At 39.6% G+C, this 17,322-nt stretch overlaps 1 protein-coding gene across 1 annotated transcript; it reads right to left on the bottom strand.

The window, feature by feature from the left end:
• Nucleotides 1-3,537: 3,537 nt before the first annotated feature.
• On the bottom strand, nucleotides 3,538-10,771 carry LOC121377402 (orexin receptor type 2-like). The gene is made up of 2 exons (XM_041505382.1): nucleotides 10,633-10,771; nucleotides 3,538-6,224 (listed from the first exon to the last, which is right to left on the bottom strand). The coding sequence occupies exon 2, from the start codon at nucleotides 6,207-6,209 to the stop codon at nucleotides 4,992-4,994; it is 1,218 nt and encodes a 405-aa protein (XP_041361316.1). The 5' UTR covers nucleotides 6,210-6,224; nucleotides 10,633-10,771; the 3' UTR covers nucleotides 3,538-4,991.
• Nucleotides 10,772-17,322: the final 6,551 nt, after the last annotated feature.

The raw sequence follows: 17,322 nt of genomic DNA, 5'->3' as shown, positions 1-17,322 counted from the left end.
ACAGACCTGGCACTGGCTATAAATGCATTTTTATATTTTAAATATCGCTATTGTATGTATTTCGGGTTTTGACTCAAACATACATATATTCAATGACGCACTGGCACAGGGGATATTAAAATCATGTATTGCCTTCACAAATTACCTCATGCCGTTACTGTGGCACCCAGTCGCCCGCATTCCCAGTCTGGAGCTCCACGCGGTAAGACGTGTTTGTTTCGCTTGTGCACACTGCACGTGCTTTCGTGTGCTCGACTTGGGGGTCCTTCATTTCGTTGCTTTTTGTCAGAGAAATGAAGTTTTCTACTGGGATGTATGCGGCCATTGGAACTGACTGAACGCTGGAACGCTTCTCGTTTCGACAGCCTGCACCACCAGGTTGGATTCTTTTTTTTTAGCGAGATTCCTTTCCTCCACGTCATTTATCCGTATGACTGTCGACTTGTTTTTTTCGTGACTCGTATGACGGCCATTCTGCAGAACGCCACGGTTGTTCGCGTTTAGTCTCCACATGTCCGAGCCTGTCCTAGCAGCACTGGAAGATTGACCGCCCCACTCTAAGAAAAAATAGGAAGTGGGGTCGGCCCCTACTACTCTTTTTCTAGATTTTACCTTGCTTTATAGTCATACCATCTCGTATCCTCCGGAGTCGGGCCCGTCCGCACCACTATACCAACCCATGACGACTGGACTATACCCTAGTCTGATACTCTCCCTCGTTCAGACGGATCCGGCTTCTCAAGATCTGTATTTCAGCACAGCACTACACCTTCAACGTCTATCGACTGTCAATCTAGGGGTTTTCTTGACGGGATGCAACCCATCTCGTCCCTTTAAGCTGTGCACCCAAACGGCCTTAACGAGGCCACTCGCGTGAACATATCGATCGGACTTGAAACTTTTAGATCTGCTTTCAAAATTTTATGTCGAAATTACTTCTTTTTTTTAAATATTATTAAATAGTCCGATCCTCTCTTCTTTCTCTTATTTAATTTTGGACTGTCCTTCTAAAATGCTCCAAATTATATAAATATTCGGCCGAGCAGTCAATTCTTTTTATTTTTGGCTTGTAAACTTTTTTTTTATTTTTTTTTATTCTATTAACGTTTTTACTAATTGCTATTTTCAAAATTCTGCCCATTTTCCCCCCCCCCCCCCCCCCCCCCCCCTCCATTCCAAGTCAGACCAGAGATCTTATCGGAGATCGGACTCGGGATGGGCGTGTTCGAAACCCTAGTGGTATATGGGCACGTTAAACTAGTTATCATCATCATCTAAGGCCCCATGGCTTGGCAACGTTTGACTTACATGCAGATGTGGACAGACCTGGCACTAGCCAATCTAATTAAAATTAGCTCCACTATTACATGTGGATCTAACAGCAGCCCGTTGGAGCTCATGTCCAGTTGACCTTTCATTGGATCAATCAAAACCTTACTTGCAAAATCATGCCAGTGATTTGAAAAGAATTTGAAAACATTCGGGTTTATACCGAGGGTATACGAAATGATTCGGGTGAATTACGAAGTATGCCGGAAACTAATTTCAATATAAAATTTTATATAAAATTCGTTTCAAGACGAAAAACCCCAAAACCCGTGATGGTATAGCCATAAAATCTGTTTATACTAGTATACAATCCAGAGTTTATTACTGCACTTTTCCCCCTGTTTTTTTTTCAATGTTGAAATAGACCAACAAGTTCGCCTATTGCATAAATAGTCTTGACAGATATTTTTAGAATTTGTATACTCCCGAATAAAGTTATAAAAGGCGAAGTGTAATTGGTCGATATTTAAATTGTTATTTATAGGTTAAATGTCACCTGGACGTGGGAGTGCACGCAATGTGAGACCAGTAGAGCTAATTTTAATCATATTGGGCTCTGGCTATATATGTATTTTTATATTTTGAATATCTCTATTGTGTGTATGTCGGGTTTTGACTTAAACATACATATATTCAATGACGCAAAAAGGGAGACCTTATGACACTTAATATATATATATATGACGCATGTGGAAAAAATGACATATTGTTAACAACTGTAAGTGAAATAAAAAAAATAAAAATTTAATCGGAGGGGGGGGGGGGGGGGGGGGGGGGTAGACAAATGCGTTTAAAGCAAGAAACATAAGTTTGTATTTATTGCAACAACACAACAATACTGCATATAAAAATCTGTTTGCACATGCATTGCCAACGTACACTGGTCTCCCTATGAAAGCAACCACTGTTTGGGTTTTTGGGTGGGTTTTTTGTCGTATCATTTTTCAATATGCCACGATAAATAATCTTGAACAATTGTTATTGTACTGTAAAAAAAAAACAAAAAAAAAACAAATTGTGTTGTTTTGATTTAAACACATTTTCCCCATTTTCATTCGATTTGAACTATATCTTCTGAAAGAAACCACTGGGTTTTTTTGGTGTGTGGTTTTTTTTTTTCCTGTCTTTCTTCAATATGCCACGATAAATAATGCTGAACAAATGATGTTTTACTGTAAAATAAAAACACCCCTCCCCCCAAATAAACAACAAAACAAAAACAGGTTTGTGTTGTTTTGTTTTAAATGCATTTTATTCCATTTGTATTTGATTTGAACAATATCTTCTTTCAGTTACAGTTGTTACCAGTATTTCATTTGTCCGCATGCTTAATATATATAATATGACTTAGAGAATAACACGAGTTGTTTTAAAATGTATCTAACGAGTGAAAGCTAGTTTGATACGTTTTTAAACGGGTTGTGAGGTAAATGGTATCTAACGGCCACGAATATATTATTCTATTTCTTACATATCCTCAAAAATCAGGTTTTAAGCAAATTTTAACACCTTGTTTCAACTAAACGTTATTTACAGCCGTTGCACTTGTCAGGTTAACTATACGTCACAATATAATCGATTTCCATCGTGCAGTTTTTCATTGGATGTATGGCAGTGGTGACCTGGTCATCACCTAGGAGCAGCCAGTCGTATGTCTTGAAATTGTTAACACACGTATATGCATTTGTAAACAACCATGTGTTATCAAAAATAACGCATGATGTTCTCACAAACGGGTGTGTAAGAAATTTCTATAAACTAAATATTATACCCATTGGGTTCTTTACGCCTCTCAGTATAGTTCATGATTGGCCATCTTTGTGTTCATAAACAAATGTAAAAAATATTTAAATGGTTATGTATTTTGTGAATGCTCAAAGGACAGTAGGTCTACTGCCGTATACTATTATTATTATAAAAACGGTTATATGGCGTCAGACATATGGTTAAGGACCACACAGATTTTGAGAGGAAACCCGCTGTCGCCACTACATGGGCACTCTTCCGATTAGCAGCAAGGGATCTTTTATTTGCACCATCACACAGACAGGGTAGTACATACCACGGCATTTGATATACCAGTCGTGGAGCACTGGCTGGAACGAGAAATAGCGCAATGGGCCCACCAACGGGGATCGATTATCAGCAAGGGATATTTCATATACCAGGTCTTTGTTACACCAGTCGTGGAGCACTGGCTGGAACGAGAAATAATTTAATGGGCAGTCTCTGTTTAAAACCACAAGTTTAAAATCTCAAAGTTTCGTCAACTAAAACGTCAATTTTTATTATTTATATATATATATATATATATATATATATATATATATAATGATTGATTTAACACCGCTTTGCCCACCAGCATTTGCAACGTCGATGAATAAGTTTGTTTTCTTTAACGACACCTCTAGAGCACTTTGATTTATTAATCATTGGCCACTGGATGTCAACCATTTGGTAACGTTGACATGTAGTCTTAGAGAGGAAACCCTCTACATTTTTCCATTAGTAGCAAGGGATCTTTCATATACATCATTCACACACGACAGCACATACTACGGCCTTTGATATATCAGTCGTTGTGCGCTGGCTGGAACAAGAAAAAAACCCGATACTTTTATTGTACTCATCTTTAGGTATCAGCCTGTTGGACTTTGTGTTTGAGAAAAAAATGCCAGCAAATTTTATTCAAATTCAGATCTGAAATAATCTCTGTTGAGTAGGAGATAAAAACAGAAACCTAATTATACGTACCGCACCTATCCACCTTTACTTAGAAAAACGTACTTATAACAATCATTAATAAGAGATGTAAAAACACTATGCTCAGTCTAGTTTTATCTTCCCGGCCTCACCACTGTAAAACATATACCTACTCCTTACTTAAACAGAAAGAAGAACTTTTATTCATAATATTTTACCACCAACAAGATGAGAAAATTCAATTACAATGATACAATGATACAATGATAGATGAAACAGTTTCAGAGAATATTTATAATACAGCTGACTAAATTATAAACACCAGGCTCCGTGCTTATAAACCTTAAAGTTTAGACTTTAATAAAGTCCAGACTTTAACGTTATGGCAACGCCATACAAATAGCATTACATTAAGGTCTGGACCCTGGGCCCGTGCTCATAAAAAGTTTAGAGTTCAGTCTCAATCTCTAATGACGTCACAAACATACAATTTGTATGGCGTTGTCACATTACTGTCTGACTCTATTAGAGTCTTGAGTCTAGACTAAAAGTTCTATAAGCACCAGAGGCCTATTTCACTAAACTCTCGCAACTTTGCGACCTCGTAGTACAATGCTAAAAGACTTGTAAAGAGGATGGTTTGTTGTCCAGTACAGCCTAAGAGAGCTTTGTAAATTAGACCCCTGGGCCCCGTTCCACGAAGCGATCTTAGCCCTAAGATCAACTTAAGTGCATAGAGTAGCTATGCGCTTACGGTAATCTTAGGGCTAAGATCGCTTCGTGGAATGGGGCCCAGACCAGGAATGTGCATTTAATTTGTAACTTTAGTTCTTAAACAAGTTCAGTGAGGTGGACACCTTTTAGCATAACTGTATCAAATTGAAGATAGTCTCTGTATCACTGGAGACCCTACCCTGAGTATTACCTACATTCTGTCCTCGTTTATTTGAGCCAGTTATTTAGGAATCACTCGTCGATACAATCGACACATCAACAGGAGTCTCCTTCGTATCATCCCTCTTGCAGCAAGCCAATACTTTCACGAACAACAGTTTACACTCCTGTCGAAACGTCGTATTGTAGAAACCGTAGATAATGGGATTCGCGGCACTGTTCAGGAAATAGGACCTCAGGAAGAGAGTCACTGCCACCAGAGCGGCAGAGTGACACTGGAGATCTTCCAAGAACTCGTCCTTCAGAGTCCTCATCAGCTGGAGACAGATGTGCGGAAGGTATCCGAGAATAAACACCGCGGTTACCATCAACATCATCCAGGTCATCCTCGACCGCTTCACGAAGCTCGCCTGTCTCGAATTCCAGCTCCTGGTCAGCGACCCGGCTAGCTTTCGGTGGGTGGAATCGACGCGAGGAAGAGAGCTTTTCGAGGTAGTCTCCTCCCTCTGTCGGGGACGTCCACTTACCGGAAGCGGTACGCTTCCGGAAGTGAGAGTGGAGCGCCTCTTCTTCTGCCGGACGATCCGTAGCACGATGAAGGTGTACAGTACGACTAGGACAGCTATGGACAATACGCAAAGAACCCCAAGAAAAAATAGATATATTTGGGGAAACACCGTGTGTCTCATACTGTCGTCGAAAGAACAGTCACTAGTGACCACACCCACCACATTGTTAGTCTCCCTGCCGTAGAACACTAGAGCAGGAACAGATCCAACCAAGGCCACAACGACAATGACGGCGACACAGATTTTGGCCTGTCTGTAGACGATCTGAATCCTGAGGGCTCTGCATATTTTTCTGTACCTGTCTACCGCTATGAAGAGAAGGGTGAGGATGGAGCCGCACGTGCAGACGGTGTTGTTGAATCTGAACAGCTTGCACAGCGTGCGGATGTCGAGGAAGTAGTCGTAGCTGACGTTGACGATCTCGAAGGGCATTCCGAAGACGCAGTTGAAGAAGTCGAAGCAAGCCAACGTGATGATAAGAAGACGAGGCGTCGTGTGCAAAAGTCGGTATCGGTAAACGTAGATCACTAGCACGTTGCCAGGGATACCGATGAGCATCAAGGCTACAAGAAAGGCGATGGTCGGGATCTTTAAGAGCAGCGCCTCGCTTTCGATTCTCTCCAGACGAGCGATGACGTCACTGTCGGACGTGTTCGTGCTGTTGGTGAAATCGGCGAAGAGATGTTTGAAGCACTCGTGTTTCGTGATGTCCATCGCACTCCTGAAAGACTAAAATAACACCGATGTCAATGGAGGAGGCAGAGTATAGTCAACGTTTGTTTTGTTTCGATTAAAGACACCACTAGAGCACATTGATGAATTAATCATCAGCTATTGGATATCAAACATTTGGTAATTCTGACACGTAGTCATCAGAGGAAACCCGTTACATTTTTCCTAATGCAGCAAGGGATCTTTTATATGCAATTTCCCACAGACAGACAAGCACATACTACGACCTTTGTCCAGTTGTGGGATATGGTCAAAAAACTTTTTAATTTTAGTAAACTGCTGCAGCAGACCTTGCGAGAAGGACCTTTTCGTTCGTGTTTTGCACGTGCAATTCTGGTGTTCTGAAACCCGTTTTTATCATCGCATAATTAAGACATCATTTACATCGTCATGACTGGTTACGCAAAAAAACACAAAAAACCCCAACAAAACAAAACAAAACAAAAACAAAAAAAAAACAAAACAACAACAAAACAAAACAAAACCGAAATGGCTTACCGGAGGTTGTTTTTGCGTATCCAATAAATTGTTTACGCCAATTTTTAATTCTCGGAGGTCTCTAACCGTGCTTATAAAACGTTTAGAATCTAAACTCGGTCTTTAATGACGTCACACGCATGTGTATGGTGTTGCCATGTCGTTAAAATATCAAACCTTTATTAGAGTTTTGAGTCTAGAATCTAAAAGGTTATAAGCACTAGGCCTGATCTAAGGTTAAAGTTTAGTCTGTTTAACGACACCACTGGAGCACATTGATAAATTGATCATCGGCTATCGGATGTCAAACATTTGGTAATTCTGACACGCAGTCATCAGAGGAAAGTCGAGCTATATTTTTCCTAATGCAGCAAGGGATGATCTAAGGAGTCTAAAGGTAGTACTAAACCAAATAACTTCCGGCTGGGTCAAAGTTCGAGGAGCACCCAACTTTTGATAGAGAAGTGAACACCACAAGTCCTGTGATTGGTTATAAATGTGAGTGTGTTGGTTGTAAAAAATAATAGTTTCATCTGGGTAATTTTTTTTTATAAAAATGCACTTTTATTTCATCTAGTACCAAAGTAGCCTTGTCCTTGAAACATGTATGGGGTACTTGTAAGAAAAAGGACTCGAATTTTGTGCAGAACTAGGGTAGTCATAGTGGCTACCCGTTATCTCAGAAACGAGCAGCTTGACCCCCATTTTTTTTTCTGATTCACTTTAAGTGTGAGGAGTGGTAGTATTTATATCCATGGCGTTTATGTCGATTGATACGCTGCAGGTAGGAGTTTTAGCCACATATGTTACTATTGTCGTCTATGGGATTTTATTTGGTAGTATACACCCTATAGACACTACTGACCCATGACAGGAAGTACATCAATTGGTATAGTGTTCCCCGAGGTGCGCTTGGTGATAGGATCAATAATCATTGGTCGACTGTTTCCGGTTTTGTTGTGCCCGAACCGTAAACGTATGAGACCCCCATTGCTAGAGAAAATCCTCGATTTCGGGCAAAAACGATAGGAAATATTTTATTTAACGACGCACTCAGCACATTTTATTTACAGTTATATGGCGTCAGACATAATATGGTTAAGGACCACACAGATATTAAGAGAGAAAACCCGCTGTCGCCACTTCATGGGCTACTCTTTTCGATTAGCAGCAAGGGATCTTTTATATGCACCATCCCACAGACAGAATAGTACATGTCACGGCCTTTTTTTACACCAGTTGTGGAGCACTGGCTGGAACAAGAAATAACCCAATGGATCCACCGACCGCGCATCAAGCGATCGCTTTACCATTGGGCTACGTCCCGCTTCGGCAAAAACGATAGAGATATTCGGGCAAAATGAGCTGACCTGAAAACCTTTTTAGGCTGTATTTCCATCATTTTGGTCACAATATTAGCTGTAACCCATGTAAAAATGCGTAGTGATTGGGTTGCAAGCCTATATAGCTATTTGGCAATAATGCTAATATATATATATTTATTTTTTCCACACCACTAGACCACGTCGATTTATTAATCGGCTGTTGGATTTCCAGTATTCAGCAATTTTGACATATAGTTTTAGAAAGGAAACCCGCTACATTTTCGCATCAGTCGCAAAGGATCTTTTATATGCATCATCCCACAGACAGGACAGCACATACCACGGCCTTTGATATACCAGTCGTGATGCACTGACTGGAATAAGAAATAGCCCAATGGGCCAAACGACGTGCCAATATAAGTAAATATTGTTATCTAGATTCGGGCATTTTTGTTTAATTCTGGCAAAAATCAGCCTGCCCCACCCCTACAAAAATGGGAACCCGTACGGCACCAACCAATGTGTGCAAGGGACGGGATTTAGCTCAGTAGGTTGAGTGCTCGCTTGAGGTGCTTGCGTCGCAGGATCGAACCACCTCGGTAGATCCATTCAACTGACTGGGCTTTTTTTTTTTGTCGTTCCAACCAGTGAATCACAACTGGACAAAAGCCGTGGTATGTGCTTTCCTGTCTGTAGGAAAGTGTATATAAAAGATCCCTTGCTGCATTAGGAAAAATTTAGCGGGTTTCCTCTGATGAGGAGCGAGATTTAGCTCAGACGGTTGAGTGCTCGCTTGAGGTGCTTGCGTCGCAGGATCGAACCACCTCGAAGGATCCATTCAGCTGATTGTGTTTTCCTCGTTCCAACCAGTGCACCACAACTGGATAAAGGCCGTGGTATGTACTTTCCTGCCTGTGAGAAAGTGCATATAAAATATCCCTTGCTGCATTAGAAAACAATGCAGCGGGTTTCCTCTGATGATTACGAGTCAGAATTACCAAATGTTTGACATCCAATAGCCGAAGAGTAATTAATCGATGTGCCCCAGTGGTGTCGTTAAACAAAGCAATCACACTATTGGTGCACCAGAGTTAGACATCAAATACACATTTTATAACCTGCCGAGATGTCGTTAAACGAAACATTCTTTCATTTCCCGTTGGTAATGTCTTTATAAACCAAAGAGAAAAAGAAAGTTTGTTTCGTTTAACGACACCACTAAAACACATTGATTTATTCACCACAGGCTATATATTGGATTATTTAACATTTGGTAATTCTGACATCTAGTGTTAGAGAGAAAACTCGCTATATATTTCCATTAGTAGAAAGGGATTTTTTATATGCACCATATCAAAAACTCGATATAGTATCTACTACGGCCTTTGATGTACCAGTCATTGTGCACTGCCTGGAACGAGAAATAACCTAATGTGCTCATCGACGGGGATCGATCCTAGACGTCCCGCTCCCTACAGACCATGCAGGCACAGAAACAATAAATAACTATACACAAGTATATAAACACTCTGTTCTCAATAGACCGGTCTCGGTGGCGTAGTGGTTAGGCTATCGGTCTACAGGCCGGTAGGTGCTGGGTTCGGATCCCAGTCGAGGCATGGGATTTTTAATCCAGATACCGACTCCAAACCCTGAGTGAGTAGCTCCGCAAGGTTCACTGGGTAGGTGTAAACCACTTGCACAGACCAGTGATCCATAACTGGTTCAACAAAGACCGTGGTATGTACTGTCCTGCCTGTGGGATAGTGCATATAAAAGATCCCTTGCTGCTAATCGGAAAGAGTAGCCCGTGTAGTGGCGACAGCGGGTTTCCTCTCTATATATCTGTGTGGTCCTTAACCATATGTCTGACGCCATATAACCGTAAATAAAATGTGTTGAGTGCATCGTTAAATAAAACATTTCTTTCTTTCTTTCTTTCTGTTCTCAATAGCCTAAATATAATAATATTAAGAACTTTGCAGAACTGTTTGCCACATTTCAATATCGATAAGTACGAGAAAATAAAAACACACTCACAAAACCCACCAAACACTAGTTGGTCCGGAAAACAAATAATAGTAGGTAGGTAGAACTACTTACATCTAATTAAGATACAAACACGCTCGTTGTGCTCTGAACATAGCCAGAGTTTATATCCAAAAACGAGAAGGAAATACAATGAAACTCCTCAAAACCGGACCCTCTGTAAACCGGAATTCCCTGAAAACCGGATGTTTAACTTGGTCCCTTTTTAAATGCCAGAGTTTATACCCAAAAACAAGAAGGAAATACAATGAAACTTCTCAAAACCGGACCCTCTGTAAACCAGAATTCCCTCAAAATCGGACGTTTTTAATGGACCCTTTTTAAATATCTATGTAGAAGAGAACCTCTCTAAACCGTATACCTCTAAAACCTGTTTTTACTTGGTCCCAATGGTGTCCGGTTTAGGGAGTTTCACAGTAACAGTAAAATGCATGTGTTATTAAACTAATATATTTCTAAAATCGTATAGGTATTACACACTTTTAATATTATGCAATTTAAAAGGTTGTCATAACAACTGTATCCAAATTAGGAAAAGATTTATGCTAACTCACCTAAACACTAGATTCACTTGACCAGTCTCATTATTGCTGTGACAGTTGTTTTCAAATCTCACGATAAATTTCACAAGCCTCTGCCATTAAATCGAATAACCACTATTCCGGAAGTCGACCAACTGATAAGATGAAGTTACTGGGTCCATCTGTAAGCCTGAATGTAACAGCGTAACGAAATGGATGGATGTTGTACAATAGCAACACGGGAAATCGTACTGGGGGAGATAACTGCCACTAGAAATAATTTCAACTGAAGCAGGAAGGACAACAGTGTTAACGGAAGCTACAAGATAGATGACTCGTTTTTGAAAATTGCCGTTGGCGTCAAGAAATATGCACACACAATGCAAAGTTTAACTCGTTGAACTTTCTGTCGCCGTTTACATTCATTTTCACAATGTCAGAGGATGAGGGTAGCCTTTAATTTAGTAAAAATGTCAAATCTTATAACTAAGATATTTTGTCTGAGTTTTGTTTGTTTGTTTTGTTTAACGACACGACAAGAGCACATCGATTTATTAATCAACGGCTATTGGATGTCAACCATTTGATAATTTTGACATATAGTCTTAGAGAGGAAACCCGCTACATTTTCTTTCCATTAATAGCAAGGGATCTTTTATATCCAAAATCCCACAGACAGGATAGTAAATACCACTGTCTGACATTTCAGTCGTGGTGCACTGGCTGGAATGAGAAATAGCCCAGTGAGCCCATCGACGAGGTTCGATCCTAGATCGACCGCGCATCAAGCGAGCCCTTAACCACTGGACTACGTCCCGCCCTACTTTGCATGATACCCTGGGTTAAGAAATGTTTGGCGCCCCATGTCAAATGCTGTAAATATCGACTCCCAAAAGGGCGCGTATACATGTCCAGGTGGGGGTTGGGGAGAGTTTCGGAAAATATATTTTTGAAAAAGAAATGAAAATTCACTGAGCAGGGTGTGGTTCGACACCTGAAGCCCCCCCCCCCCCCCCCCCCACACACACATCTCCGTCAGATCATGCTCTTGCATACTTTAATTACATGCTCATACTTTCAAAGTTATTTCATTATATCATGGCAAATCAGTGTGTACGACATCTTGTAACTCTTACCTGAAACGAAAGGAAGAAAAAGAGAATGTTTTATTTAACGACGCACTCAACACATTTTATTTACTGTTATATGGGTTCAGACATATGATTAAGGACCATACAGATATTGAGAGAGGAAACCCGCTGTCGCCACTTCATGGGCTACTCTTTTTGGATTGGCAGCAAAGGATCTTTTATATGCACCATCCCACAGACAGGGTAGTACATACCACGGCCTTTGATATGCCAATCATGGTGCACTGGCTAGAACGAGAAATAGCCTAATGGGCCCACCGACGGGGATCGATCCCAGACCGACCGCGCATCGAGTGAGCGCTTTACCACTAGTCTACGTCCCGCCCCGTTGTTACCTGAATCATTTACTGCTATTAAAATATATGTCTAGTGATTGTTCTGTAATTTACCTTATTGTCAAGGGTAGATCCAAGGGAGGGGACCAGGTGGTTCACCCCCACATCCACCCACCCCATCTAAAACAATTAACTTTCTGCTTGTTTAACAGTTTATTTACAAGTTTTATTGAAATGCCCTTTTTGGGGAGATAGTCCATGTGCCTCTTTGGCCACAATTATTACTGGTAAACCATTTAGAGCGGTTGTACTGTATCTTATCAACATACAGTTATTATTACTGGTAAGATATCTTAAAGGTGCAAATCCTAGTTTTAACCCGTAAAAAAAGAGTAAAGTTTGTCAAACATATGGTCATTCTGACACTGTTTTTTTAGAGGAAACCCGCTGTCGCCACATAGGCTACTCTTTTACGACAGGCAGCAAGGGATCTTTTATTTGCGTTTCCCCACAGGCAGGATAGCACAAACCATGGCCTTTGTTGAACCAGTTATGGATCACTGGTAGGTGCAAGTGGTTTACACCTACCCATTGAGCCTTGCGGAGCACTCACTCAGGGTTTGGAGTCGGTATCTGGAATAAAAATCCCATGCCTCGACTGGGATCCGAACCCAGTACCTACCGGCCTGTAGACCGATGGCCTAACCACGACGCCACCGAGGCCGGTAAATCCGTAAAAATGACATTAAGTTTAGTTAATTTATAAACCTGTAGCTCATTTGGATAAAGTTACAATAGAGTTAAAGAAGAGTCTGTGACGTTGAAACAGGGAAATATCCTTAAAAATTAGACTACAACTCCACTCAATAAACCGCTACTTCTCAGACGCACGTGCGTTTTAACAAAATATGCAAAAATACTTTTTAGGGTATTAGATGACCAAAAACACTTCGGTTGTACGGAAATGGATAATATAAACAATAAAATATAAGTAACGTTTGATTTCAGTGATCATAAACGGCTCTGATGATGAAAAATATGCCTAGTGTTTAAACACTAGTGTCTGTCCCTTTAAGTGTTTTGTAATTTGATTTTTACAAAGCAGTTCCTTCATAGTATATTTGATACATTGTGTTTTCCTTTCTTTTTTCTAATTAATATTATTTTTTTATGTGTTTATGCTTATATTCATTTACGGTTCAAGGTCGCCGCCCTGGGCACTCGGTTCAACTGTGTCAACTACAGAGGCTAATAACCGGTTAAACATGTTTACTCATTAATGAGTCAAACGTCGATGTATCGGTTTTAGATAATGTGCTAAACACCAAACGGTGTTGGTAAAACAATATTCGTTTCCTTTTCTTTGATTTCTCGTCCTAGCCAGTGCACTACGACTGGTATATCAAAGGCCGTGGTATGCACTATCAGGTCTATGGGATCGTGCATATAAAAGATCCCTTGCATATAAAAGATCCTAATGAAAAAACCCCAAAAACAACCCGCATATGAAAGATCCTAATGGAAAGATGTAACGGGTTTTCTCTCTCAAAATTACCAAATGTTTCACATCCAATAGCCGATGATTAATGAATCAATGTGCTCTAGTGGTGTCGTGAAACAACACATTTGAGTTGGGGTTTTCTTGCTTAACCATTCGAGTAATTCACAGGCTCGTAGAAAAGAATTTTGGTATGGAAGGTACAATTTCGTAGGTGTGTGGGGGGGGGGGGGGAGGGCATCCTCAACAAGGGGACAGAGACCTCCTCCCTCCCCAAATCCACCCCAAGGTTATAAGCTCATCACAAAAAGTACGTGAACAAATATTGGGAGTAGGTGTTTAGAGATGATAAATGTGTGTGTGTGTGGGGGGGGGGGGGGGGGGGACTTTTATCCACATCCAAATTCGCAGTATAAACTACATTTGAAGATGGCTTCTTCGACCTATACGACATCATGATAGCGGAAGCATGAGTTAGTCTGGATTAATCAAACGTCTGAATATAGAGGTCTTTTTTTTTTTTTTTTTTTTTTTTTTTTAATGAAAAGTGACAGATAACTTCCTTAGGCTATGTTTCATAAGATTGACTTTATATTGATAAACTATCTGGGGTAACATTTTATCGATAATTGCGCATGTACAATGTGCAGATTACGTCTACAGCGACTAATTGGCTGGCTTAAAGGGACACACCCTAGTTACGGCTAGTTGTTAACCATTACGGCGTTGTTTTTCGCTATTAAACCCATTGTTTTACATATAAAATTGCACTTTACTTACCGTTTATTATTTAGAATATACATTTCCATTCACCTGAAGTGTTTTTTGGTAATCCTGGTAATCCTGGTGTTTGTAATACCACAAAATGCATTTTTCGCATTTCTGAAAAACGGACGCACGTTTGAGAAAAAACCGTTGAGCAGACAAGGTCAAATCTATTTTTAGACGGGATATTTCCATTTCAATGTCACAGACGTTGGTATACCACGTGACCGTTATTATTTTGGTTCGGTTTGTTTTCTCGTGCACGGTTCGCGCAATCAACTTCCGATTTGTTGTTCATTTGTGAGATTTTTCTTCACAGTTCGTGAACATTTTCAGTAACAATAAAGTTCAGACAAGTAAGTATCTCAATACAAAACGTTACAAACCCTTAACACCAATAATTTTGCTAAGTCCTACGATATCTGGAGAGGGGATACAACCAGGACAGAACAGTTGGAACATGTCCAGGAGAGGTGAAAAGAACGCACTCCAAGTCTGTGAAATTTGTCGTGACGTAGGCATTGTTGTGCTTCGAGCGACATCTACCGGTGACATCAGAATACAAACTTTCAAAATTATTTCAAGCAATTGGGACATGGGGATTCCCATGGTATTTATTGATATAAAACCTGCTTTTTCACTCCATTTGATAAAAACGTGATCTAAGTATGTTACAGGTTTGTAGATTAACCAAATTATAATTTATTTTCGCTGGATGGAACTAGGGTGTGCGGCTTTAAAAACGACGACGTTTGGTTGGTTGTTTCACTACGGCCGGAATTTCACTTTCCTGCATTTAATTTTTCCATTCATGAGTCAGGTAGCACACATGTTATACGAGCTACAAAGATTTACAGGAATATGTTGACTCTTGTTTCTTTCATAATCGTGAAATGGTATTTTAAGAGCATACAAAAGCGTACGAGACAAGGGGGCAGTAAATTCGGGCAGAAATGATAGATATATCCGGGCAAAATGTGCTAACCTGAGACCTTTTATATCATGTGATTCCACCATTCTACCATCAAAAGTAGTTGTAATCCGTGTAAAAATGCGTAGTGATTCATTTGCAATCCTACGAAGCTGTTTGGTAATAATGCTAATATGAATAAATGTTGTTATCCAGATTCGGGCATTTTCGTTTAATTCGGGCAAAAGCCAGCCTGCCCCCCCCCCCCCCCCACACACACACACACAAATGGGAGCCCGTACGCTTATGACAGCATAGGGAAATTTATTATTTTCTAATGCAGACACTGTTGTATTATTTAAATGTTTGTATCGTAAACATTTGGCTGTAAAAAGAACGCCCTTGGCCCGTTATACCACGACGGGGGGGGGGGGGGTCATTTAAAGTGACCATCCTGTGTTTACTGCATTATAAGTAAATGTTTGTTTTATTTAACGACACCATTAGAGCACATTGATTAATATATCACTGGCTATTGGATGTCAAACATTTAGTAATTTATATGATTCGTAGTCATCAGCGGAAAACCGCTACATATTTCCATTAGCAGCAAGGGATCTTTTATATGTACTTTCCCAAAGACAGGAAAAAGCATACCACGGCCTTCGATCACTTGAAATACACTGGTTCGAACGAGAAAAAAACCCCAATCAGCTGAATGGATCCACCGAGGTGGTTCGATCCTGCGACGCAAGCACCTTAGGCAAGCGCTCAACCGACTGAGCTAAATCCTACCCCTTTGCATTGTAGGATGTTTTTGACAATTACAATTTTATCAAAACTAAATACATATTAAAATTATATATGTCTTATTTATTTATCTGTGTCTGTATATTCAACGTGTTTTTGATCGTCATAATATTAGCAAGTAGCCCAAACTGGATTTGGTATCTCAATAAAAAATTTTATGTCCGAAAATATATCCATTAAGAAATAAAATAAGGTAGGCGTATGACCTAGTACAAACATTATGACGATCAGAAACACTAATAATACACAACTACTATTAATACTTTATTAAGAACAATATATTTTATATGTAACTACTGTCGTTAATCATTAATAATTTATTAAGAAAAAATACATTTTATATGTAACTACTGTCGTAAACCATTAATAATTTATTAAGAAAAATATATTTTATATGTAACTACTGTCCTACAGACAGGATAGTACATACCACGACCAGTGGTATGTATACCAGTCGTGGAGTATTGGCTGGAACGAGAAATAGCCCACCGATAAGAGAGTTGATTTTTAACTGGTTTTAAAGGGACATTCCTGAGTTTGCTGCATTGTAAGATGTTTCCGACTAATAACATATTTCTACGATTAAACTTACATATTAAATATATTTTCTTGTTTAGAATATCAGTGTCTGTATATTCAACGTGTTTCTGGTCGTCTTAATATTTGTAAGAAGCCCAAACTGTATTTTGTCTTCAAATAATTTCGTACGTACGATAAAAAAATATATTTTAGGAAATAAAATCAAATTTAACCTAATACAAATATTAGAACGATCAGAAACACTTTTAACATACAGACACTAATATTTTATGCAGAAAAATATATTTGATATGTAATTACAATCGATAAAAAGTCTCTGTTAGTCGATAACATCTTAAAACCTGCATGAAACTCCCCCACCCCCAAAAAAACCCCAAAACCCTACAAAAAAAAAAAAAAAACCAAACAATCAAACACATGACAACACACAACACTAGAAATCGTCACCATCACCACCAAAAGCTGAGGTGAAACTTTAATAAACAATTTGTCTGTCCTACGGGCCTGTTGATGGTTTTCCGTCAACGGATATTGTCAATAGAAGGACGATAACTCGTGCATGCATACATGCTTTGCACTGGATTTATCTTTCTTTGTGCAAATTGCCCTTGACTTTAGTATATTAAGAACAAAAAAACAACAACAGTAACTCAGTTAGCCAGCAAACTACTTTGTCGATCGTTCTATGAAAACCCCCAAAACAAACCAAACAACAATAAACAAGCTAAAGATATGCAGCTAGAAGAAAACGAGTTAAATAAGTTTGTTTTGTTT

Source organism: Gigantopelta aegis, chromosome 7 (genome assembly GCF_016097555.1).
Source record: "Gigantopelta aegis isolate Gae_Host chromosome 7, Gae_host_genome, whole genome shotgun sequence".
Classification (NCBI taxonomy): domain Eukaryota; kingdom Metazoa; phylum Mollusca; class Gastropoda; order Neomphalida; family Peltospiridae; genus Gigantopelta; species Gigantopelta aegis.
The sequence above is the reverse complement of the archived record's forward strand: the minus strand, read 5'-3'. Positions and strand labels throughout refer to the sequence as shown.

Coding starts and splice junctions, on each gene's coding strand:
- LOC121377402 (XM_041505382.1), bottom strand. CDS start 6,209: ATGGACATCACGAAACACGAGTGCTTCAAACATCTCTTCGCCGATTTC.